We start from the raw sequence: 25,245 nt of genomic DNA, 5'->3' as shown, positions 1-25,245 counted from the left end.
TTCGAAATTCGGAAGAATTACGTAAAGGGGCCATTGAGCAGCTCGAAAGAGCCCGGGCTCGCTTATGTAAAGTGGAAATGGAAGCATATGAGTATCGAATGAATGGATACTCTGAAATAGAATGAGAAAAACAAAATTTGATTAATGCCACTAGTAATAGTTTGGAACAATTAGAAAATTACAAAAATGAAACCCTTCAGTTTGAACAACAAAGAGCGATTAATCAGGTCCGACAACGAGTTTTCCAACAAGCCTTACAAGGAGCTCTGAATAGTTGCTTGAATAGCGAGTTACATTTCCGTACGATCCGTGCTAATATTGGCATTCTCAGGGCCATGCAAGAAATAACTGATTAGCCCTTCTTTTTTTAGTTATAGTTTAGGCATTATTTTTTTCTTTTCCTTCCTAAAAAGAATAAAGAAACACTAATGGTAACCCTTCGAGCCGACGAAATTAGTAATATTAATCGTGAGCGTATTGAACAATATAGTAGAGAAATAAAGATTGTGAATACCGGTACCGTACTTCAAGTAGGCGACGGAATTGCTCGTGTTCATGGTCTTGATGAAGTAATGGCAGGTGAATTAGTAGAGTTTCAAGAGGGTACAATAGGCATTGCTCTGAATTTGGAATCAAATAATGTTGGCGTTGTATTAATGGGTGATGGTTTGATGATACAAGAGGGAAGTTCCGTAAAAGCAACATGACGAATTGCTCAGATACCTGTGAGTGAGGGTTATTTGGGTCGTGTTATAAATGCTCTGGCTAAACCTATTGATGGGAGAGGTGAAATTTCAGCTTCTGAATCTCGGTTAATTGAATCTCCTGCCCCATGTATTATTTCTAGACGTTCTGTATATGAGCCTCTTCAAACGGGGCTTATTGCCATTGATTTGATGATCCCTAGGACGCGGTCAACAAGAATTAATTATTGGAGACAGACAGACCGGCAAAACAGCCGTAGCCACAGATACGATTCTCAATCAAAAAGGTCAAAATGTAATGTGTGTTTATGTAGCTATTGGTCAAAAAGCATCTTCTGTGGCTCAGGTAGGAAAGATGGAATATACTATTGTGGTAGCCGAAACGGCGGATTCACCTGCTACATTACAATACCTCGCTCCTTATACGGGAGCGGCTCTGGCTGAGTTTTTTATGTATCGTGGACAACATACTTTAATAATTTATGATGATCTCTCCAAACAGGCACAAGCTTATCGCCAAATGTCTTCTATTAAGAAGACCTCCCGGTCGTGAAGCTTATCCAGGAGATGTTTTTTATTTGCATTCACGACTTTTGGAAAGAGCCGCTAAATCAAATTCTAGTTTAGGTGAAGGAAGTATGACCGCTTTACCGATAGTTGAGACTCAATCCGGAGACGTTTTAGCTTATATTCCTACTAATGTAATTTCCATTACAGATGGACAAATATTCTTATCTGCCGATCTATTCAATGCTGGAATCCGACCTGCTATTAATGTGGGTATTTCCGTTTCCAAAGTAGGATCCGTAGCTCAAATTAAAGCCATGAAACAAGTAGCCGGCAAATCAAAATTGAAACTAGCGCAATTCACAGAGTTAGAAGCCTTTGCACAATTCGCTTCTGATCTCGATAAAGCTACTCAGAATCAATTGGCAAGAGGTCAACGATTACGCGAGTTGCTTAAACAATCCCAATCAGACCCTCTCGCAGTGGAAGAACAGATAGCTACTATTTATACCGGAGCGAATGGATATCTTGATCCGCTAGAAATTGGACAGGTAAAGAAATTTATCAATCAGTTACGTAACTACTTAAAAAACAATAAACCTAAATTTCAAGAAATTATATCTTCTACCAAGTCATTCACCGAGGAAGTAGAATTTCTTTTGAACGTTCATCGGCTTCTTAGGTAAATCCGATCTCTCAAAGGTTTCTTGAATTGGCTTCCTTCCTTGGTTCTTGATCTTGGAATGGGGTTTGTCTGTGATTAGGGTGGGATCACCTTCAGCTGCGTTTCTTTGGAGTGGCACTTGGGACATGGATTTCACTTCATTTACGAAGAAGCTAATCCTTTACTTTGCCTGATTAGTTCCCATGGAGGGTTGGATCGAACTGTTTGTTTTCTTGATGTGAAGCTTCTGGTTGATCGGCTTTCTTCCACTGTTTGCTTTCCGTTCGAGATCATGCTCGTTGCAAGTGTCGTTGAAAGTAGCAGCCTTTCTTTGACGGTTTCTCTAATGCAAAAACAACGTTGTCAACCGGTTAAACATTGGAGTGACATTAAAACTAAGATTTGTCACGATATGACATGATAAATAGGATTTTTGTTCGAATGATCGTAAACTGAACTTAAGTGAAAAAAAAACTTAAATATCAGATCAATATATAATTGAAACTTAATACCATGATAAATATTTTGAGTCGATGTAGACCATGATATATGATTTTGACTATTAAACGGTTCTTCTTAACAATCTCATGACTTCTGCCACTCTTAAACATCGGTTGGAGATTGGAGATTAGTGTAAAACCTAATCAAATTTACTTGTGATGAAAATAAAAACATAAAAAATATTCATTTTATCGAGGTCCTCTTATATAATCATAGATTTAGATTTGGTACACATATTTGTAAATATATTATTAGAAAAATATTGTGCAAGCCATAAATGGTAGAGGTGTTCAAATTGAACCTAACCAAGATTTCAGTTCGGATCAATTGAATTGAACTAATTTATTATATATATATATATAATTATTTTAATTATAAACTGATTAATTGAATCGAATTAATCGAATCGATTAAATAAATTTGAATCGATTACGATTCAAACTATCTTATTTTAATCAAATCTAACTGAAAACGGTTTGAACCAGATTTTATTACGTCGACTGACACAACACATGGATATTGTTCGATTGGAGGAGCTCAAGTATATAGATATATTCATCAATCTCTATAAATTATGTAAGTATGTAGCCTTATATTATATTATATAGTTTGATATATTAAGATTCCTCACCTTAATAGACAATTGGACTCCAAAAAACGAAAAAGAAAAAAGTGCAAGCCGTTCTTACGTTTCCATGAATTGTCAAACAAGAAAGTTTTGTTTTGTTCTCCGTCACCTTGACATCGGGAAATTAAATCTGAGACTCCTTCCTGTGTACTTTGGCTCGTTACCACAGCTTGCATGGCGGGAGAGGCGCGCTGCAGAGCCCCGTGTTTCCTCTGAAGCCCTCCGCCGTCAAGGGAGCCCGATGGCGCGGTATCCGACCGCTGAGCCTGTTATCTGACACATCGAACTCGGTCAGTCGCGCGAGGTCCAGCACGCCCTCAGGTATGCTCCCGGAGAGCCCGTTCCCCGCCATCCCCACCTCCTTCAGCGCCGCCAGCCTCGCCATGGACGCCGGTATCCCGCCGCCAAGCTCTGGGTTGTGCGACACCACTAGCCTCTCTACTGTGTCCATCGCGGCCAGCTCCCCCACGCCCTCGTCAAGCCCCCCGGTGAACCGGTTGCGTGACAGATCCAGCGTCCGGTAGTGCCCCAAGGGGTCCTGCGTCCCCTTCGCCAGCACTGGCCGCAGCCGGCCGTACAGCTCGTTGGAGTGCAGGTCCAGGTCCATCAGCAGCGTCAGGTTCTTGAACCCCTCCGGGATCCCCGAATGCAGAGTGTTGTTGGAGAGGTTGAGCAACGAGAGCCCGGTCATGTTTGCCGATCCACGGCGGGAGATCCCCCACCAGTCCGTTGCTGGAAAGGTCGAGGATCGAGATGGACGACGCCGACGACAGCCAGTCAGACAGCGGACCGGAGATCCCTGTGTCCGCCAGGACAAGCTTGAATATGTTCATCTGGCCGAGCCAGCTCGGCGGCCTGCCCAAGTGCATCAGGGAGTTGAAGGAGAGATCCAGCTCTTGGAGGTTCCGCAGCCGGGAGAGCTCGGCGGGGATTGGACCACCGAGGCGGTTCCGCGACAGGTCTAACGTCTGCAGATTGGCCAGGTTGGCGAAGCTGGAAGGGATCCTGCCGGTAAATCGGTTGTTGGAGAAGAAGATGTCCGTGAGCGTGGCGAGGCGTCCTATAGCGGCGGGCAGCTGACCGGTGAGCTTGTTGTTCTCCAGTATCAGTCTCTCGATGCTAGGTAGGCCGCCGATCGAATCCGGGATGCTCCCGGTGAGCTGGTTCTCCGACATCCTACAGAACTGCAGCGAGACCATACCGGCGATGGAAGGCGGAATGCTTCCCGTGATGCGGTTCTGGTTCAAGTAGAGAACCACCAGGTTTTTTAGCTTGCCTATGGAGCTGGGGATGCCGCCGGAGATCTTGTTCTCTGAAAGATCAAGAACAGTGAGCCTTCGCAGCAATCCGATCTCCATGGGGATGGAGCCGGTGAGGTGGTTGCCATGGAGGTCTAGTGCCTCCATTGCAGGTACCCGCCCGATGGATGCCGGGATGCCGCCGGTTAGCCTGTTGTTGGAAAGAGAGACCACGGAAAGAAATGGAGAGGTGAACATGGAAGGGGGAAGCGATCCGGAGAGGCGGTTGTTGCCGAGGGAGAGCTTCCGGAGTCGGGTGAGGTTTGCGAAGGCGGAGGGGATGCAGCCGGTGAGTTGGTTGGAGTCGAGGAGGAGGTGTTCAAGGCGGGAGAGGCGGCCGAGGGCGGGTGGAACGGGGCCGGCGAGCTGCTTGAGGTTGCTGAGATCGAGCAACCGGAGGGAGAAGAGGTCGCCGAGGGCAGGCGAGAGACTCCCGGCAATGGAGGCGTCGGAGATGAAGTCGGGCCCGGAGGAGAGGCCAGGGCGGCAGACGTTGACGACGCGGCCAGTGGCAGCGTCGCAGGCCACGCCGTCCCACGCGGAGCAACAGTCCGTGGCCGAGTCCCAGGAGCGGAGGAGGCCGGAGGGGTCGGCGGTGATGCCGGCCTTGAAGGTGAGAAGGGCCGAACGGTCGTGGGGGTGACATCCCTGCGACCACTGCAGCAACAGGGTGGAGCAGAGGAAGAGGAAGACGAGGCACAGCGGCTGCATGTTATCCATCTCTTACGTGAAAGAATCGACGAGGGTCGACCGATGTTCTCCCCAGTCGAAGAACTTGCAATGAAAAGGCGGTGGATCAAACTGGAGTCGAAAAGCATTCGTTACTGCCATGAAAGTGGCAGCAGAGGGTCTCTTAAGAGACCATTTCCTCGCAGTTTCTACTTCTTTAATGGGCTCTCAGGTCGGCAGAAATGTGGAGATGCAGCAGCAAATTAGGCGTGGAAACGGAGTCTGCTGCTGCAGTCATGAACGGTCTCCAAGGAAACTGGGGTGAGGCCCCATGAAGCTTGCCTGGGTTCAGACGCCCCATGGTGGAAGTGGCGCTGCTGACTTTAATGGGACCAGAGAAGAAAGAATAGGGGCGTCTCTCTGTCCCAATGGAGTATTATATCTCCTTCCTTCTCACCTAATGAGCTGTCGGAGTCGATGGGCTTCACTTGCCTTCGCCTGCCTTTCCAGGGTGTGTACTTGTGATGGCGCACGAGGCTGTCAACCACTCACCACAGCAAACTGCAGGTTGGGGGAACCTCAACTCATTGGATCATCTGGCTGTTTCTACAAGGCTTTGATACTGATTAGATATCGTTGCACACAGGCATTTAGGAAGCGAACGATTTCTTCTGTTAGAAGGCAAAGGAGAGGAATGGCAGACGGCTAGCGCCCACAGGTCAGAGGCTAGATGCAGAAATCAAGGTAATGCGTGCTTTGAGATGCATGAAAGCAATTCAATTCGAGTGATATGAACTATAAATATGGTTGGTCATTTGACAGTGATCCTCTCTTCGACCGAATAGATTCTCTGTGCCATCTCACTAACACTGATCTATTATTTCTCGATTGCGCCAGTTCTATAATGCCTGTTGATAGGGGTAAAAAATTGGCCTGACGTAACACCCCGGATTTGACGTAATACACCCCCCACGTCGAACGCCCTGTGCGGCACACTGTCCCAGAACGAACGTTAATAACGACGCGACATGAGCCCACACCCACCGTACCCAGACCCCCTCGGCTGACCGACGCTCCCCTCACCCTGCCGAAGCTCGGCTCTCCACGCAACGTCCATGACGACAGACACCATCAGAGGTACGGCCCCCCTCCTGCAGGATGGCCCATCAGGTAACATCAAAACCCTTGTATAAATACCCATCGGACATGGGGGAAAGGGGGAGGCCAAAAAACACGATACTTCCTCGCACTGACTTGATCATCGGAGGGGTTGGGCCGAGCTATCGACCCGACCTGTGTGCAGGTACCCGACCGCTGTTAAGCCTGCTCGACAAGACGGAGTTCCCCGGCAAGATCCCCCGCATCCGCCGCCCCGGGACTTCAAAGGGAGTCACGTCTGATCCGAGTCATTTGGAGCCTTGAATCAGCCGCGTCAACCCCGAAGTCGCGGCTAAAAGGTTACTTACCGTAACAGATTGGCGCTAGAAGGAGGGCCGCATCCAAATGTCAGGCGACCAACGAATCCACCTCGGCGGATCCTCAAATACGGAGCTCCCCGCCTTATGGGAATAGTGTGACGAAACCCACGACGAACGCCCCGCAGCGGTATCAGAACGCTACTGGCGACTGTTCAACGACCCGGGCTTGGCGCCCCCCGGCGGTGCACCCGCCGACCCGTCGCAAGTGCCACCTGAGGCCTTTCATGACCTCGCCCACCAGGTCCGAACTTTGACAAGCATAGTGCAGACCATCGTCTCCCAGCGAACGTCTTCGTAGGCAGCGCCGCCTTCGCGGCAACAGGAGCCCCCCGCCCGGACCCACGTGCCACTCACAGAACTTCCTGGCTCGCCTCGAAACCCCACAACTCATCCCGGGAGTCGGGAAGCAGAGGACACGGTGAGCCATCCCGAACCTGAGGCTCCGACTGTCGATTCGACGAACGCTCTACGAGCTCAGCTGTGCCTCGTCAGTCAAAGGCTTGACGAGGTACAACAGGAAGTTCGTAAGTCAAAGGGAGAGCTCGGGGCGGACGGACACCGAGGATCTCCGTTCATCCCCGAGATACAGGACCAGGCGATCCCGCCGCACTTCCACCTCCCCTCACTGGATGCGTACGACGGCGCAGCCGACCCGGCGGACCACGTGGCTGCTTTCCGGGCCCAGATGGCGCTATTCGGGACTTCAGACGCCCTGATGTGCAGGGCGTTCCCGACGACTCTACGGGGACCAGCCCGCGCGTGGTACAGCGGCCTGAAGCCAGGGACCATCGCCTCCTTCGACCAGCTCGCCAAGGATTTCGAGCTTAACTTCCTGACGTACGCCCGGCCAAAGCCGTCCATGGCGTTGCTCTTGGGGCTCAACCAGAAGGAGGACGAGCCCCTCTCCCACTTTGTGAACCGATTTACAACACAAATCCGGGGACTAGCGGATGCTCACCCCTCTCTCTTGATGCAGGCCTTCATGGTTGGCCTGCGGCCCTCCAGGTTCTTCTGGTCACTCGTGGAGCGGCCCCCCGTCGCGGTCCCCGAAATGCTCCAACGTGCCAGTCAGTTTATCGCCGCGGAAACCTGGATGGCTGGAAAGCGGGAGGAGCACAAAAAGGTCAAGTCAGAATCGCCCCGACAGCAACAACCTACCGCCTCCCGGCGAAAGTTGGACAGGCCCGACCCCAGGCCTCCTCTTCCCGCCTTGAATTCTTCCCGGACTGAAATATTCTTACACGAGAGAGGGAAGGGGATGCTCAGGGACCCTCACCCGATGAAGAACCCGCGGGAGCTCGCAGACCGTTCAAAGTATTGCCGATTCCATCGACAACACGGGCACGACACTGAGCAGTGCTACGAGTTGAAGAGACAAATCGAGGAGCTCATCCTCAGAGGTCATCTCGGCCAATACCTCCGGCCGAACAAGGAGCAGTCACCTCGCCTAGAAGGCCCTGTCGAGCGACACATCGATGTCATAGCCGGAGGCCCCGCATCCGGAGGAAATTCCATGTCGGGCAGAAAGGCGTACGCCCGGTCCGCTCCCGACGAAGCCTCGGGACACGAGCCCGAGCCCGAGATCACCTTCCCAACCGGAGCTGCTGAGCGACCCGACCACGACGATGCCTTGGTGATATCGGCAAGGGTAGCCAACGCGCAAATGAGGAGAATCATGGTCGACACGGGAAGCTCGGCCAACATACTCTACTTCAGTGCCTTTCAGAAGCTGGGCCTGGCCAGGGAAAATTTAAGCCCGATCTGCTCAGCGCTCACCGGCTTCACGGGAGATTCAATATCGCCCCTGGGAGCCATTACCTTGCCTCTGACCGTGGGGACCCCGCCAAGATCGAAGACCGTAATGACTACGTTCTTGGTGGTCGACCTTCCCACCGCTTACAATGCCATACTAGGTCGACCGACCCTCAACAAGGTCAGAGCCGTCGTCTCGACCTACTATAGGACCGTCAAATTCCCGACTCGTGAGGGGGTCGGGGAGGCCACCGGAAGCCCCCGAGAGTCCAGGCGCTGCTACCTTACCTCCGTCTCATTGGGCAAGAGAACTAGGGCCGGGGCGCCCTTGGAAGATCCGCGGGAAGCGAAGAAACTGGCTCCTCATCCCGAGCCGAGGGGATCCACTGTTGACGTTCCTTTGCAGGAAGCGCGGTCAAGCCAAACGGTAAGGGTCGGATCGGAATTGCCCGAACGGGAACGGGAACAGCTCGTCGGTCTTCTGCGGAAAAATGCCGACATCTTTGCCTGGTCCCCATCGGACATGGAGGGGGTCGACCCAGAGGTCGCAGAGCATCATCTCAATATCCCACCTGACGCTCGCCCAGTGAAACAAAAACCCCGGTGCCACGCCCCTGACCGACAACGCGTCATACGAGAGGAGGTGGGCCGACTCTTAGCGGCAGGCTTCATAGAAGAAGCCAAGTATCCCCAGTGGTTATCCAATGTAGTTCTCGTGAAGAAACACAATGGAAGCTGGAGGATGTGCGTTGACTACACCAGTCTCAACAGTGCGTGCCCTAAAGACTGCTATCCCCTCCCGAAGATCGACCAGCTGGTCGACGCGATGGCAGGACACGCACGCCTCTCTTTCATGGACGCCTATTCAGGGTATAACCAGATCAGGATGGCGCCCGAAGACAGAGAACGTACGGCTTTCCTCACCGATCAAGGGATATACTTCTACAAGGTCATGCCGTTCGGGTTAAAAAATGCCGGGGCCACATACCAGAGGACGGTAAACAAAATGTTTGCCCATCAAATTGGCAGAAACATGGAAGTCTACATAGACGACATGATCGTAAAAAGCCGAGAGGCCAGAACGCACCTTGCCGACCTGGCCGAGGCCTTCGCCACGCTACGCAAGTTCCGCATGCGGCTCAACCCCACAAAGTGCGCTTTCGGCGTCACCTCCGGGAAGTTCCTAGGATTCATTGTACACCAGAGAGGAATCGACGCCGACCCAGAGAAGGTACAGGCAATAATCGATATGCAGACCCCCCGGACGGTTAAGGACCTACAGCGATTCAACGAAAGACTTGTCGCCCTATCCTGCTTCCTCGCCCGAGCGGGCGATCGCTGCCTCCCGCTCTTCAAGGCGCTCAAAAACCCGAAGGATTTCCAATGGACATCGGAATGCGAGGAGGCCTTAAAGCAGCACCTGGCCAGCCTCCCTCGGCTCACCTCTGTCTCCCCCGGCGAGGAGCTGGGACTCTACCTAGCGGCCTCCCCGCATGCGGTCAGCTCCGTCCTTGTCAAGGAAAGCTCCGACCCGCAACTACCGATCTACTACGTCAGCCACGTCCTGAGTGGACCTGAAGAGCGCTACCCGCCGATAGAAAAACTCGCACTCACCCTGGTGCTCTCGGCTCGGAAGTTGCGCCCTTACTTCCAGGCGCACCCGGTGAAAGTCATCACCGACCAGCCTCTCCGGCAGGTCTTAACAAAATTCGATGTTGCAGGTCGACTCCTCCGATGGGCCGTGGAGCTCGGTGAACATGATATCAGTTACGCACCCAGGACCGCCATGAAGGCCCAAGCGGTGGCCGACTTCATCGCGGAGCTGGCTCCCATGGACGGAGATCCCAAGCAAACCCCCGAGGCTTGGATCCTACACGTGGACGGCTCAGCTAACTCAAGTGGTGCCGGAGCGGGGCTGGTCCTCCTCGCCCCTGACGGACGCTCGTTCGAGCGTTCCCTCCGCTTCGGGTTTAAAGCCACTAATAACGAGGCGGAATACGAGGCACTCCTAGCGGGATTAAGGCTGGCCCTCGAGATGCAGGTAAACGCAATACACGTCCTCACCGACTCGCAACTTGTGGCCAAACAGCTCAACGGTGGATATGAAGCTCGGGACGCAACCATGGCCAAGTACCTGGCACGGGTAAGAGACCTAACCGCGAGGTTCCCTTACTTTACATTATCTAATGTCCCGAGGGAGGAAAACGAGCGAGCCGATGCGCTCGCTAAGCTGGCGTCAAGACAAACCCCCGAGGCATGGCCAGAGATTGAGGAGCTCCCCGCCCGCGCCATCGAAGTAGCGACTATGGCCCCAGGCGGTGCGCCGACTACGTGAGTGCAAGAGTTGCTGCGCTTCAAACGGGATGGAACTCTCCCTCTCGACGAAGTCGCCGCTCGACGTCTATGCCGCACACACGCGTGGTACGCCGAGGAGGGTGGTCGGCTTTACAAACGGTCCTTCACCCACCCCCTCCTGCGATGCTTCAAACCTGACGAAGCACAGACAGTCTTGGCCGAAACTCACGAGGGGGTCTGCGGCGAATACATCGGCGGACGAACCTTGGCGCACAAGATACTCCACCAAGGCTACTACTGGCCAACCATGTGCCGAGATGCGAAAGCCTACGTGCAGCAGTGCGGATCGTGCCAGCAACACGCCCGCGCACCCCGACAACCCTCGGTCCCGCTCTCCCCCATCGACTGCGCATGGCCTTTTGCCCAGTGGGGGCTGGACCTCCTCGGTCCCTTCCCACCGGCTTCTGGACAGCGGAAGTACATAATTGTAGGAGTAGACTACTTCACAAAGTGGGTCGAGGCCGAGCCACTGGCGACGATCACGGAACATCAGACGGAGAAATTCGTGTGGAAGAACCTTGTAACTCGGTTTGGGTTGCCCAGGGCCATTATCACCGACAACGGACCTCAGTTCGCAGGCACAAGGTTTCGGGAATTCTGCGCCGGTCACGGCATTCAACTAAGGTTCAGCTCGGTGGCCCACCCTCAGACGAACGGGTTGGCCAAGGTAACCAACCGGTCCATCTTGGATGGCCTCAAAAGAAGAGTGTCAGCGGCCCGATCGATCTGGACGGACGAGCTCCCTAGTGTGTTATGGTCGCTGCGAACCACTCCCAAGACTGCGACCGGAGAATTCCCGTACAGTTTGACGTTCGGAACCGAGGCCATCCTACCACCCGAGATGTCTATCGCCACGCGTCGGACAAGGAGCTACGACGAGGAAACCTCGAACCAGGGACTTCGCGCTAGCCTCGACGTGCTCGAGGAGCGGCGCGCCGACGCGCACCTGAAGGCCCTCTCTCACCAGAGAGCCGTCGCCAGGGCCTACAACAAAAAGGTGCGACCCCGACCGATCATGTTAGGCGATCTAGTCCTACGAAGGGCCGAGGTCAGTGACCCGACCCGAACGAGGGGGAAGCTGGCCCCCAAGTGGGAGGGACCATATCGAGTTGCCGCCGTGGTCCGACCGGGTACGTATCGACTCACAGCAATGGACGGTTCCTCCTTGCCGAGAACGTGGAACATCCAGAACCTCAAAAAGTTCTTTGTCTGAGGTCAACATCCGTGTTAAGCATCTCCCAAGTCTCCCAAGTCGAAGCTATGCAATTTCTGAAGCTCAAAAACATACGAGGAAAAGACCTTTATTTCTGGAGCATGAGAATACAAGAAGACTCTCGAAGCAAAAAGGCACACTGGGAAGATTTTACGAAGCACAGGATTACAACTACGACCTGACCCGAAGACCACAAAAGTTAGAAGCAAAAACGGCTCGGCTGAGCCGACTTCAAGACTGCCCTAAGCCATCGGGGCCCCCGACGCTATTGTCGAAAGGAACTTCCTCCGGCATGTCTACGTCCAAGTCCTCGGGGTGCGAGGTGAAAGGATCCGCCTCGACCCCCAACCCGGGATGGCACGTCCGGAATCGGCCCAGGGCTATCCGGTACCCGTACTCATAGGTAACCTGCCCTGACCGAACCAGCCCGAGTTGGAAGCCGGGGGATTGCTTGTAGGCTTCGATTATTTCCCTCTCCTTCTCCGGTCACCGCTCCCGCTCGGCCGCCAGGGCTTCCGAGGCCCCCTTCGCGTCGGCCAATGCCCCCTCCAGCCGCTGGGTAAGAGCGACCGCCTCGCCTCGGGCCAGGCAAGCCTCGGACTGCGCCCCCTCCAGGAGCCTTCGGAGGTTGACTTTCTCCTCCTCAGCCGCCTTCGCCTCGGACCTTAGGCGAAGGACCTCGGCCTCGGTCTCCCCAGCCTCAGCCCGGAGACGCGTCACCTCCGCTTCAAGCTCTAAGGAACGCTGCTCGGCTGCCGCGACCGCCTCAGGAGCTGCCCCTGCACGAACCTCCTCAAGCTGCCTACGCAGCTCGGCGTTGCGATCGCACAAAATACCTAAGGCCCGGCCCGAGTCGCGAACACGATCTGCCAACGCCATAGCGTAGTGCTGACCCTGCGGGAGGAAAGTCAGAACCCTCGGTTGCGTCATAGATCGAAAGCCAATAGTAGAGCACTTACCCACAACAGCGACTTCACGGATTTACCGAGCAGGACATCCGACGGCAGAATATACATTTCGCGAGCCAGGTCGGGATGCAGCCCCCCTCGGAAGAATGCAGCTGCGGTCTCCGCATCGGCCCACACCCGGGTCCCGCGGGTCAGCCCCCCCCAGCGGGCTACCAACCGGTCAGAGGGTTGGCCTTCGGAAAGCTCGCCCATCAAGCGCGCTTGGTAGGAGTCGTTTGGCGGCCCCGCGGGCAGACGGCACAAGTCCCGGATCGAGGGTTCCCGCGGCGCCTTCCCCGCCTCGTTGCTCGGGCCTGCCTCGCCCTCGCCTATCGTGTGAGCCCGACTCTGCCGCCCCCACGCTCTCCTGAGCCCGCGGGGGAGTCGGTTTCTTTGAAGCTCTGACCTTGGCCTTCTTCCGAGGGCGGGCATCCTCGAGCTCCACTGGCGCCTCTCTTGTACCAGCGCCTAGGCCGACCTGACGCCGCGGAGATGCTGCGGACGGGACGCGTCCTCCGCGCACTACAGCAAGTTTCACCATCTCTGCAAAAACACATCGGCCTCGGTGAGCACCCCGAAAGAAGAAAATAAAACATGAGGGCCTACCGCCACCTTCTCAAGGCATACCTCGAGGTACCGGGCTCAAGCCCGCCTCGACCAACCACGCCTCGGTCATCTTTCGGATGACTCTGGAAGATGGGAGGATCTCCTTCAATCTTCGAAGGGCTTGGAGCTCCCCCTCATCCAAGGCCGGGACATTGTTATCGACTGCGCGCGCGGCCCACCGGAGCCCAAAGCTCCAACTCTCCGGATGGCAGACATAGAAGAAGCGCTCCTTCCACCCCTTGTTGCTGGAGGGAGCCCCGCCGACCCGGAAACCAGGTCGGGCAGACAAGTAATAGCCCCCCGACCCCCTGGACAGGCGAAAACAGGAAAGGAAAAGAGACCGGCTCGGGGTGATTCGGGCGAAGTAGCATTCCCCGAGGAACGCCACCAGGTAGCGCCAAGAATTCGGCGCCATCTGAGAAGGGGAAATGCGCCACCACGCGACACAGGAGGTTATGACCGAGTGGAACGGTAGGCATAGTCCGGCTTCGAAGGCATCTATGGTTAGGGCAAAGCCCCTAGGAATGGGATCATACGCCCGCTGCCCCGGCTCAGGGGCAAGGAGCGAGAACTCCGGCGGGATACCATAGCGGTCCCGAAGGAGCCCCAGCGACGACTCGCTCACAATGGAGTCGAGGTCGTGCGGCCACATCAGCGATTCAAGGGCTTTGGTGGCTCGTTCCTCGGACGACGAGCGGGGGCTCGCCAACGCCACCTCACCAGCAGCACCAGAAAAAGGAGGCAAAGAAGGAGACAACGACGGAGGGGAAGCCATCCTTACCGAGCTTTTGGGAAGGCAGGGCGACTGAAGAGTGCTAGGTCGAGTCACCCAGAGAAGGGGTTGAAGCAAATGCAGGTACCAAGAAGTGAAAGAGACCGACGGAGCGCTATTTATAGCCTGCTTCCCGCCGAAGCGGCGACCCTTCCCCTCCTGAGATATGCTGCGAAGACGCAAAGGCCGTATCGCCATAACTTCGGCTGGTACAGCTCTTAATCACAGTGCGGTGCGAAGTACGGAGCCCCTAATCATGTCAACCTCGAAAACCGACGACGCCCGAAAGGCGTGGCCCTTTGATCTTCCCCAGGCAAAAGGCAACCCGGCTGACTGCGCCCGCACAACGGTCAAAAACGACCAAAACACCGATCGAAAGCCAAGTATCGCCTCGTCCGTGTTACAACCAGGGCCATCGCCTCGGTTACAGCCTGCCCGAACCGAGCGCCTCGGCTTTACGCCATCCCGAGACACACCTGAGCGGTCACCCCGCCCACGTTGTGCTCCTCGGCCCTCAGCTTTACGCATCCCGAGACACACCTGAGCGGTCACCCCGCCCACGTTGTGCTCCTCGGCCCTCAGCTTTACGCCATCCGGAGACACACCTGAGCGGTCACCCCGCCCACGTTGTGCTCCTCGGCCCTCAGCTTTACGCATCCCGAGACACACCAGAGCGGTCACCCCGCCCATGTTGTGCTCCTCGGCCCTCAACTTTACGCCATCCCGAGACACACCTGAGCGGTCACCCCGCCCACGTTGTGCTCCTCGGCCCTCGGCCCTCGGCTTTACGCCTCCCGAAGATCACACCTGCGCGGTCACCCCGCCTACGTTGTGCTCCTCGGCCCTCGGCTCTACGACTCCCAAAACCACACCTGCGCAGTCACCCTGCCTGCGCTGTGCTCCTCAGCTCCAGTACCCCCGAGTCCAACTCTGCTCATCTTCCTGACTAAAGTTGCGCACCTCGACCTCGTGCTGCTCGAGATGCGTTCGCGCGACCGGCTCGTCTGCACCATGCCCCTCGGACCCGCATGAACAGCCTACCCGAAGTAGGAAGCCATGCATCGGACTCCCTGCATGAAAAACCGACGCATAGCTCCTTTTAGGGGGGGCATATGATAGGGGTAAAAAACTGGCCTGACGTAACACCCCGGATTTGACGTAATACACCCCCCACGTCGAACGCCCTGTGCGGCACACTGCCCCAGAACGAACGTTAATAACGACGCGACATGAGCCCAAACCCACCGTACCCAGACCCCCTCGGCTGACCGACGCTCCCCTCACCCTGCCGAAGCTCGGCTCTCCACGCAACGTCCACGACGACAGACGCCATCAGAGGTACGGCCCCCCTCCTGCAGGATGGCCCATCAGGTAACATCAAAACCCTTGTATAAATACCCATCGGACATGGGGGAAAGGGGGAGGCCAAAAAACACGCGATACTTCCCCGCACTGACTTGATCGTCGGAGGGGTCGGGCCGAGCTACCGACCCGACCTGTGTGCAGGTACCCGACCGCTGTTAAGCCTGCTCGACAAGACGGAGTTCCCCGGCAAGATCCCCCGCATCCGTCGCCCCGGGACTTCAAAGGGAGTCACGTTTGATCCGAGTCATTTGGAGCCCTGAATCAGCCGCGTCAACCCCGAAGTCGCGACTAAAAGGTTACTTACCGTAACACCTGTCATCATGGAACTGCGTTTCTAGGGATTCACTTGTAAGATATCAAGTAGGATTTAGGTTATCAGCATCCTCCAATTATGGAACCCATATCCCCATTGGCCCGACCTCCACTTACAAATACAAAACAAGTTAAGGAAATTTATTGTTTCCGAGTGGATAAGACCAACGCAATGCACTAAAGTGACCTGGTAGTATCAGATGACAGTAGAAAGCAAGTCTTTGCACGATTTGTTTAGCTAAACGTGACCAGGAAGTATCAGATGATAAGGATCACTAGCTAAAATGTACTTTGGCTCACATACATTACCTTCACAAATCTGGATAATATAATGCGCAAGTAAAAAAGCCAGCTGTAGAAGAAGCAATTGCCCAAAGCAAAACAAATATCACTGGTGATGAGGGCAATAATGGCGACAGGATGTGAATGACGTCAGCCACCCTGTACCAATGCCTCACGCCCCGGTCAACGAAGCCCTGGGACGCCGACCCAGGCGCATTAACGCCCGGACTGGCCCCCGTCCGTCACAAACAACGCCACCACCCCTCGGCCAACGAGCCCGGCTCTGCGCCTTTTGGGCTCGGTCAAGGGTACGGAACACGCCCACCGAGACGCACCATACCCTGCTGCAGCTCGGCCTCCCACGCAGCCCCAATGGGCGTGTCAGTCGCAACGTGAGGTATTCACCCAGGCCCACCTATAAATACCCCTGAGTCCTAAGCCAGGGGGAGGACACACTCACAAACCACACTTGCATGGAGGCATTTCGTCCTCCAAAACCCCCTCCACATCTTCCTCTAACTTGATCGTCGGAGGGGTCGGGCCGAGCTTCCGACCCGACCTGTGTGCAGGAACGAAGACGAGGTGGCCTCTTCCCGGCGCTGCTGCGGAGCTGCCGACCCGATCTACCGCCCCGAACGACCGATCCCGATCGGGAGACCCCGAGGGAGCTGCGCCCGAGATCCTCGACATTCCGAGCCCCAGAACCGAGCCGCGTCGGCCCCGAGGCCACGGCTTAAAAAGTTACACACCGTAACATTTTGGCGCTAGAAGGAGGGCCCAGCATGTCGAGCGATCATCAGGATGATCGTGCCAGACTCGCCATCGGGGAACCATTCCCGACCGAGGGTACGGGGGAACTCCCCCCTCTCCAAGGATCTCGGGAAGAGCGTCCCGCTACGGCTTCAGAGCGCTACCGGCGGATCTTCAACGATCCGGGCCTATCGCCCCCCGACGGAACCACCGGCGGTCCGCCGCCCGTATCAGCCGAAGCCTTCCACGGCCTCACTCACTAGGTCCAGCTACTCACTGACATGGTGCAAACTATTGTCCCCCTTGTCTCCCGTCCATCTCGGCCCCCGGGCCCCCAACTGTTGTACCAACAGGGGGTCCCTAGTCAAGCTCCCACCCCCCCTCGAGAGCCCCCCGCTTCGCCTCGGGTGCCGCTATCTCAGCCCCGAGAGCAGGCGGCGATCTGCCCGGAAGGCCATTCGGAACCAGAGGCACTATCCTCGAACTCTGCAGTATCCCTCCGCGCTCAGTTGCGCCTCGTCAACCAGCGGCTTGACAATGTGCAAAGGGAAATCCGTGCCGGGCCACCAGGGGAGCCCACGGAAGGCCCGCATCAGGGGTCGCCGTTCGTGCCGAAGATACTGGAACACGCCATTCCCCCAGGCTTCCGACTCCCCCCCCTGGACGCTTATGACGGCTCCGCCGACCCGGCCGACCACACGGCGGCCTTCCGCGCGCAGATGTCGTTGTACGGGACCTCCGACGCCTTGATGAGCAGGGCATTCCCCACCACGTTGAGAGGGCCGGCCCTCGCGTGGTACGGAGGCTTGAAGACTGCGACGATCGCCTCATTCGACCAGCTCGCCAAGGACTTCGAGCTCCACTTCATAGCTAGCGCTCGCCCGAAGCCCTCCATGGCGTTCCTCCTCGGGCTTACCCAGAAGGAGGATGAGCCCCTCTCCCTTTACGTAAATCGCTTTGCTACAAGGATCCGGGAACTCCCGGACGCTCACCCTTCACTGTTAATGCAGGCGTTCGTAACAGGCCTGCGTCCCTCCCGACTCTTCTGGTCTCTCGTGGAGCGACCTCCTACCTCGGTCCCCGAGATGCTCCAGCGCGCGAACCAGTTCGTGGAAGTCGAAGCTTGGACGGGGGGGAAACGGCAGGAACACAAGAGGGAAAGACCAGAACCGGCTCAGGGACAGCTCCCTCCCAGACGCAAGCTCCACCAACCCGATCCTCCCCTGCTGAGACCCCTCCCGCTCCCAACGGGTGCATCCCGGACGGAAATTTTTCTCCAGATCAGGGAAAGGGGAATGCTCAAAACCCCTTACCCGATGAACAACCCGCGAGAGCTGGCCGATCGGTCCAAGTACTGCCGCTTCCACCGCCAAAACGGACATGACACTGAAGAATGCCGCGAGCTCTCGCGGCAAATCTACAAACTCCGCCGGGAGGGGCGCCTCGACCCCCACGTTCAGAAAGGCAACATCCCCCCGCCTTGCCCAGACGGTCCGACCGAGCGCCTAATCAACGTCATCACTGGCGGCCCAGCATCCGGAGGGGATAGCATGTCTGGAAGGAAGGCCTACGCCCGCTCGGCCAGGGACGAGGGTCCCCATGGAACCCCTGACCCCCGGGTCGCATTTCCCCCCGAAGACGTCGAACGACTGGAGCACGATGACGCGCTAGTAATAACCGCCAGAATCGCCAATGCCCAGGTAAGAAGAATTATGATTGACACAGGAAGCTCGGCGGATATACTATTCCACGACGCCTTCCAGAAGCTGGGACTTACGAAGCAAGCCCTGAAACCAGTCCGCTCGGACCTCACCGGGTTCACCGGCAACTCGGTTTCGCCATTGGGATCTGTCACACTACCTCTGACGCTGGGGACACCGCCCAAGACTAAAACGGTGATGTCGACCTTTCTGATAGTAGATCTTCCTACAGCGTACAATGCCATCCTCGGCCGACCTTCCCTCAACAAAAGCAGGGCCCTGGTCTCCACTTACCATCAGACAGTGAAATTCCCGACTCACGCGGGAACTGGAGAGGTCTGGGGAAGCCCTCGGGAATCCAAGCGATGCTACCTGACGGCGGTCTCCCTACACAATAGGCCAAAAACCGAAGCACCCCTGGACGATCCCAGAGAATTGAAACGGCCAAATCCACATCCCGAGCCGTCGGCCCCAACCTACGACGTGTCACTGAAAAAGGGACGCCCGGACCGAACCATTAAGGTCGGGACTGACCTACCCCTGGACGAGCGGGAACAACTCGTCGGCCTCTTGCAAGAGAACGCCGACGTCTTTGCTTGGTCGCCATCCGACGCAGCAGGCGTGGACCCAAAGGCAGCCCAACATCACCTCAACATATCGCATGATGCCCGCCCGGTGAAACAAAGGCCGCGACCCCAGGCCCCGGACAGGCAACAAGCCATCCGTGAAGAGGTAGAACGGCTCCTAGCGGCCGGCTTTATAGAAGAGGTCAAGTACCCACAGTGGCTATCCAATGTAGTTCTGGTAAAAAAGCATAATGGGAGCTGGCGAATGTGTGTTGACTACACCAGTCTTAATCAGGCATGCCCAAAAGACTGCTACCCCCTTCCAAGGATTGATCAGCTCGTGGATGCAACCGCAGGGCACGCCCGACTCTCATTCATGGACGCCTTCTCCGGATATAATCAGATCCGAATGGCGCCTGAGGATCAGAGACACACAGCCTTCATCACCAACCTCAGGGCATACTTTTACAAAGTGATGCCGTTCGGGCTAAAGAACGCGGGCGCAACTTATCAGAGGACCATCAACAAGATATTCGCCCAACAAATAGGGCGAAACCTAGAGGTCTATGTGGACGACATGATTGTAAAAAGCCGGGTCTCGCGAGATCACCTAACGGACCTATCAGAAACATTCGCCACACTCCGAAACTGCGGCCTTCGGCTCAACCCTGCAAAGTGCGCCTTCGGCGTTAGTACAGGAAAGTTCCTCGGATTCATTGTACATGAAAGAGGGATCGACGTCAACCCGGAAAAGGTCCAGGCGATCCTCGACATGCAGGCCCCTTGGACGATCAAAGACCTACAGCGACTAAACGGACGGCTGGCCGCCCTATCCCGATTCTTGTCCCGGTCGGGTGATCGCTGCCTCGCCTTCTTCCGTGCAATAAGAGACCCGAAGAATTTCCAATGGACGCCCCAGTGTGGGGAAGCTTTCCGACAGGTCCAGCAACATTTAGCCAACCTTCTGCGCCTCACTTCAGTCACTACTGGAGAAGAGCTCAACGTTTACCTAGCTGCCTCACAGCACGTAGTCAGCTCGGTCCTCATCAAGACAGCCGGCCAACAGCTCCCTGTCTACTACACCAGTCATGTCCTGAGCGGGCCCGAGGAGCGATATCCTCCAATCGAGAAGCTCGCCCTCGCGCTCGTGCTGGCGGCCCGAAAGTTACGCCCCTACTTCCAAGCTCATCCGATCAAGGTAATCACCGACCAACCTCTCAGTCAAGTACTGTCCAAATTCGATGTCGCAGGGCGACTCCTCAAGTGGTCGGTCGAGCTCGGAGAGTTCGACATCCACTACACGCCCAGGACCGCCATCAAAGCACAAGCACTGGCCGACTTCATCTCAGAGCTCGCCCATCCCGAAGGGCGGCCCTCCAGTGAACTAGGCGGAACGTGGGTCCTACAGGTGGACGGCTCGTCCGCTTCAACCGGGGCAGGCGCAGGACTGGTGCTGTCGGCCCCCGATGGGCAGACGTTCGAGCGTTCCCTCCGCTTCGGGTTCCATGCCACCAACAATGAAGCCGAGTACGAGGCACTCCTGGCGGGGCTCAGACTATCCCGCGAGATGCAGGTCGACGCCATCAAAGTCCTCACCGATTCGCAACTGGTGACCGAGCAACTTAACGGCGGATATGTGGCCAGAGAACCCACCATGGCAAAGTACGTAGCGGAGGTAAAAAACTTAGCCTCCTGTTTCGCACACTTCACGATATCCAGGGTGCCAAGACATCAGAACGACCGTGCCGATGAGCTGGCCAAGCTAGCCTCGAAGCGACCTCCGGGCACCACCCACGGTATCGAGGAGCTTCCCTCCCCCTCTATCCCGATCGCGTGTGTTTCGGTGGCCGACTCCCGAGCCACCTGGGTAGGGGACATGCTGCGCTACAAACACGACGGGACCCTCCCCACCGACGAAGCCGCAGCTCGACGTATTCGCCGAAATCATGCATGGTACTCCGAAGCGAACGGGCGGCTGTACAAGCGGTCTTTCTCCCACCCTCTTCTGCGGTGCCTCGAGCCAGAAGAGGCGGCGACTGTCTTGGCCGAGGTCCACGAAGGGATTTGTGGAGAGCACATCGCCGGCCGAACCCTGGCCTGCAAAATTCTCCGCTAAGGCTATTACTGGCCCACCATGGTCCAGGACGCGAAGGCCTACGTACGGAAGTGCGGCCCGTGCCAAAGGCACGCCTGGACCCCCCAACTGTCGGCGGTGCCGCTCTCCCCCATCACCTGCGCGTGGCCGTTCGCGCAATGGGGGCTGGATCTCCTCGGCCCCTTCCCCCCAGCCTCAGGGCAGAGAAGGTACATTGTGGTCGCAATAGACTACTTCACCCGATGGCCGGAAGCTGAACCCCTGGCGGCGATCACCGAGCAGCAGATCAAGAAGTTCATATGGAAAAACATCGTGACTCGGTTCGGCCTCCCCAGGACCATCGTCACGGACAACAGGACCCAATTCGCCGGCAAAAGGATTCAAGAATTCTGCGCTAGCTATGGAATCCGGTTAAAACACAGCTCAGTAGCCTACCCCCAAACGAATGGGCTGGCCGAGGTAACAAACCGATCTATCCTGGACGGGCTCAAAAGAATGGTATCAGCTTCCCGAACGGCCTAGGTCGAGGAGTTACCCAGCATCTTGTGGTCCTTACGGACCACCCCCAAAACAGCCACCGGGGAATCACCCTACAGCCTCTCGTATGGGACCGAGGCCGTCCTACCCCCCGAGGTAGTATTCCCTACCCCTCGAGTAGAAGAGTACCTCGAGACCACATCGGACCAGGGGCTGCGCGCCGGCTTGGACCTGATCGAAGAGCGGCGCGCCGGCGCACACCTGAGGGATCTTTCTTATAAAAGAGCAGTTGCCCGGGTGTACAACCGCAGGGTACGACCTCGGCCTATTAAAATGAACGACTTAGTCCTACGAAGGGCCGAAGTCAGCAACCCGACCAGGGCCGGGGGGAAGCTGGCCCCCAACTAGGAAGGACCTTATCGGATCATCGAGGTAGTCCGACCAGGCACATTCAGGCTCACGACAATGGACGGGTCCCGCTTGCCAAGAACATGGAACGTCCGGAACCTTAAGAGATTTTTTGTTTAGAACAATGGGGAGATTGCGCCGCCAAGCGAAGGGCCTCTTTGGCCGGACAGTACACGAATGGTAGAAAGCTTCCTTTATTTCAAAAATGGAGAAATACAAGACTCGGCACCCAGAGGAAGCACAAAGGCTCGGCGCACATAAGTCCGCAGCCCGTCCTCACTGCCGGGGGACCTCCAAGCGGTCGTCGAAGGGAACCTCCTCAGGCATGTCCACACCTCGGTCTTCGGGGTGAGAGTTGAAGGGGTCCTCATCCACCACGAGACCAAGATGGCGAGCACGGAAGCGCGACGTAGCGATTCGATACCCATATTCGAAGGATACCCGCCCCGTCCGCGTCAGCCCGAGTTCGAACCCTACCGACTTCTTGTACGCCTCGATAAGCGCCTTGTCCTTCAGGGGTCGAAGCAGGGTCTCCTCCGCCAACGCCTCCGAGGCCTTTTTCACCTCGGCATTTGCGCCCTCCAGCTTCTTGCTAAGGGCACTCGCCTCGGCCTTCACCAGACGGAGCTCGGTCCGTTCTATCCGAATCAGTTTTTGAAGCTCCCCGTTGGCCTCCGTCATGGCGTCGTTGGCCTCTTTGGAGGCCTTAAGCTCCGACTGGAGATGGACGACTTCTGCCTCAAAGCCCGAGGCACGCTCCTCAGCAGCCGCCACAACCTCAGGCCCGTTTTTTGCCTGAATCTCCGCCATCTGGTGGCCGAGCTCAGCGTTACGACTAACGAGGCCCCCGACGGTTCGGCCGGCATCCCGCACCCTGTCCATCAGGGCCGTCGCATAATGAAGACCCTGCAGAAGGAGAAAAGTGTCAAGGAAGTCGGCACCGAGCAGCCAAACCCCAAGAGAAAGATATACTTACCCAGACCAGCGACTGAGCAGACTTGTTGAGGAGCGTTTCCGAGGGCAGGGTGTACAAATCCCGAGCCAGGTCGGGATGGAGCGCCCCTCGGAGGAACGCCGCAGAGGGATCCCCTCCGGCCCACACCCTATCCCCCCGGAAAAGACCCTCCCAGCGGGCGACCAGGGGCTCGCGAGGCTCGCCACGCGGGATCTCGCCGACCAGCCGCGCCAGGAACGGCTCCCCATCCCCAGCCGGGAGCCGGCACAAGCCATGCACGGAGACGGGGTGGGGCCCCTTCCCCGCCACGCGCCGATCTGGCCCGACCCCGCCCGGACGGGAGCTCGTTCCCGGCCCCTTCGACGCGCATACCTTCGCCTTCTTTGAAGGGCGCCCGTCCCCGACCTCCAAGGGGGCACCCTCCGTACCGGGTTGTGGTTCGGTCACCAGCGCCGAAGGAGGGGGTGACGATTCGGCTGCCAAAGCCGGTTGTGGAGGTTGTGATTCGGTCGCCGGAACGGGGGGAGGAGGCCGCAAGGCGGTCTCTGGAGTCGGGGAAGGAGGCTGCGACGCCGGATTCTCCAGGAGCGTCCAAAGGTTCACCATTTCTACAGAAAATGGAAAACATCAGTGTCCGAAACCAGCCACACAAAGACCCGACACAACTGTCACTCACATACCCTGAGGCACCGGGCTAAGGCCCGCCGCGACCAACCACTGCTCGGTCATGGTCCGGATGGCCTGCGACCTAGGGAGAATCTCTCTGAGCCTCTCCCGAGCTTGGCGATCCACTTCACCCAAACAAGGGGGGGTGTTGTCAATCACCCTCGCAGACCACCGAACCCCGAAGCCCCAGTCCCGTGTACGGCTGACATAAAAAAACCTCCCCTTCCATCCCTTGTTATTGGAAGGGGCACCCCCAACGCGAAATCCACTCCGAGCCGTTAAGAAGTAACCCCCCGAGCCTTTGCAAAAGCGGTAACAGGAAAGAAAGAGGCTAAGGGTGGGGGTGATATGGGCATAATGGCACTCCCCCAGGAATACCACTAGGTAACGCCAGGAGTTCGGCGTTACCTGAGACGGAGAAACCAGCCAGAAGGACAAACAAGATACAATGAAGGGATGGAGGGGGAAACGCAAACCCGCCTCCAGAGCATCAAGGGACAAAGCGAAACCCTTCGGGATCGGGTCATACGCCCGCTGCCCTGGCTCAGGTACACTGAGGGCATGATCTCCCGGGATGCAATAACGTTCGCGGAGTCCCCCCAGCGAGGGTTCACTCACAGTCGAGTCAATATCGTGCGGCCACATCAAAGCCTCAAGCGACCGCGCCACCTCCTCGTCAGGGGACTCGTCGAGGGTCGAAGGAGGACCGCCCCCTCCAGCCCCAAGCACGGAAGAAGAAGAGGGAGAGGAAGACGGGGAGGAAAGTGAAGAAGGAGAGGACGGCATCTCGACTGACCTCGAGAAGAAGACAAAAACCGGGAAGAAGCTCGGGGACACAACGGCGGGGCTCGAAGGAGGAAGCGCAGCAGCAAGGGAGTGGAGGAAAGGATAGGCGCCCAAACGATTAAAGAAGACACCCCCCCCCCAGAGTCAATGCCTCATCGTTTCCCGAGAATGGGCGGCAGCGCACTCGCGCAAAGGCGCGGCCGTTACGTCACATCGAAGAGCGCCCAAAGGCGCCCCGAATTAAAGGAATGGCCTGACGTGGCGCCACCCGGAGGACGAGGTGCCACCCAAGGACCTCCTCGACCTCAACGCCCGGAAACGTGCAGAGAAAGTAACCCCCGTCCATGAGGCAACAGTCAACACGGCAGCTTTTAAGAGCCGCCACGTCCGCTCCTCGGCCCCTCGGCTTTACGCCACCCAAGACATGCTCGGCCGCTCCTCGGCCCCTCGGCTTTACGCCACCCAAGACATGCTCGGCCGCTCCTCGGCCCTTCGGCTTTACGCCACCCAAGACATACTCGGCCGCTCCTCGACCCTTCGGCTTTACGCCACCCAAGACATGCTCGGCCGCTCCTCGGCCCCTCGGCTTTACGCCACCCAAGACATGCTCGGCCGCTCCTCGGCCCCTTGGCTTTATGCCACCCAAGACATGCTCGGCCGCGCCTCGGTCCCTCGGCTTTACGCCACCCAAGACATGCTCGGCCGCTCCTCGGCCCTTCGGCTTTACGCCACCCAAGACATGCTCGGCCGCGCCTCGGCCCCTCGGCTTTACGCCACCCAAGACATGCT

At 56.8% G+C, this 25,245-nt stretch overlaps 1 protein-coding gene and 2 pseudogenes across 1 annotated transcript; 2 read left to right on the top strand and 1 right to left on the bottom strand.

Moving 5' to 3' along the window:
- The first annotated feature begins 235 nt into the window (after positions 1–235).
- LOC135666213 (ATP synthase subunit alpha, chloroplastic-like) lies at positions 236–10,536 on the top strand (annotated as a pseudogene).
- Positions 2,941–5,226, bottom strand: LOC135666246 (LRR receptor-like serine/threonine-protein kinase GSO1; annotated as a pseudogene).
- A 6,548-nt stretch (positions 10,537–17,084) lies between the features above and the next one.
- On the top strand, positions 17,085–21,185 carry LOC135666212 (uncharacterized). Its single transcript, XM_065177782.1, has one exon. It carries the CDS (start codon positions 17,085–17,087, stop codon positions 21,183–21,185), a length of 4,101 nt encoding a protein of 1,366 aa, XP_065033854.1.
- The last annotated feature ends 4,060 nt before the right edge of the window (positions 21,186–25,245 follow it).

The sequence above is a fragment of the Musa acuminata genome, unplaced genomic scaffold (assembly GCF_036884655.1).
Source record: "Musa acuminata AAA Group cultivar baxijiao unplaced genomic scaffold, Cavendish_Baxijiao_AAA HiC_scaffold_1077, whole genome shotgun sequence".
Lineage (NCBI taxonomy): Eukaryota > Viridiplantae > Streptophyta > Magnoliopsida > Zingiberales > Musaceae > Musa > Musa acuminata.
The sequence above is the reverse complement of the archived record's forward strand: the minus strand, read 5'-3'. Positions and strand labels throughout refer to the sequence as shown.

Bases quoted from the DNA above. Each gene is read 5' to 3' on its own strand.
- LOC135666212 (XM_065177782.1), top strand. From the start codon at position 17,085: ATGGTGCAAACTATTGTCCCCCTTGTCTCCCGTCCATCTCGGCCCCCG.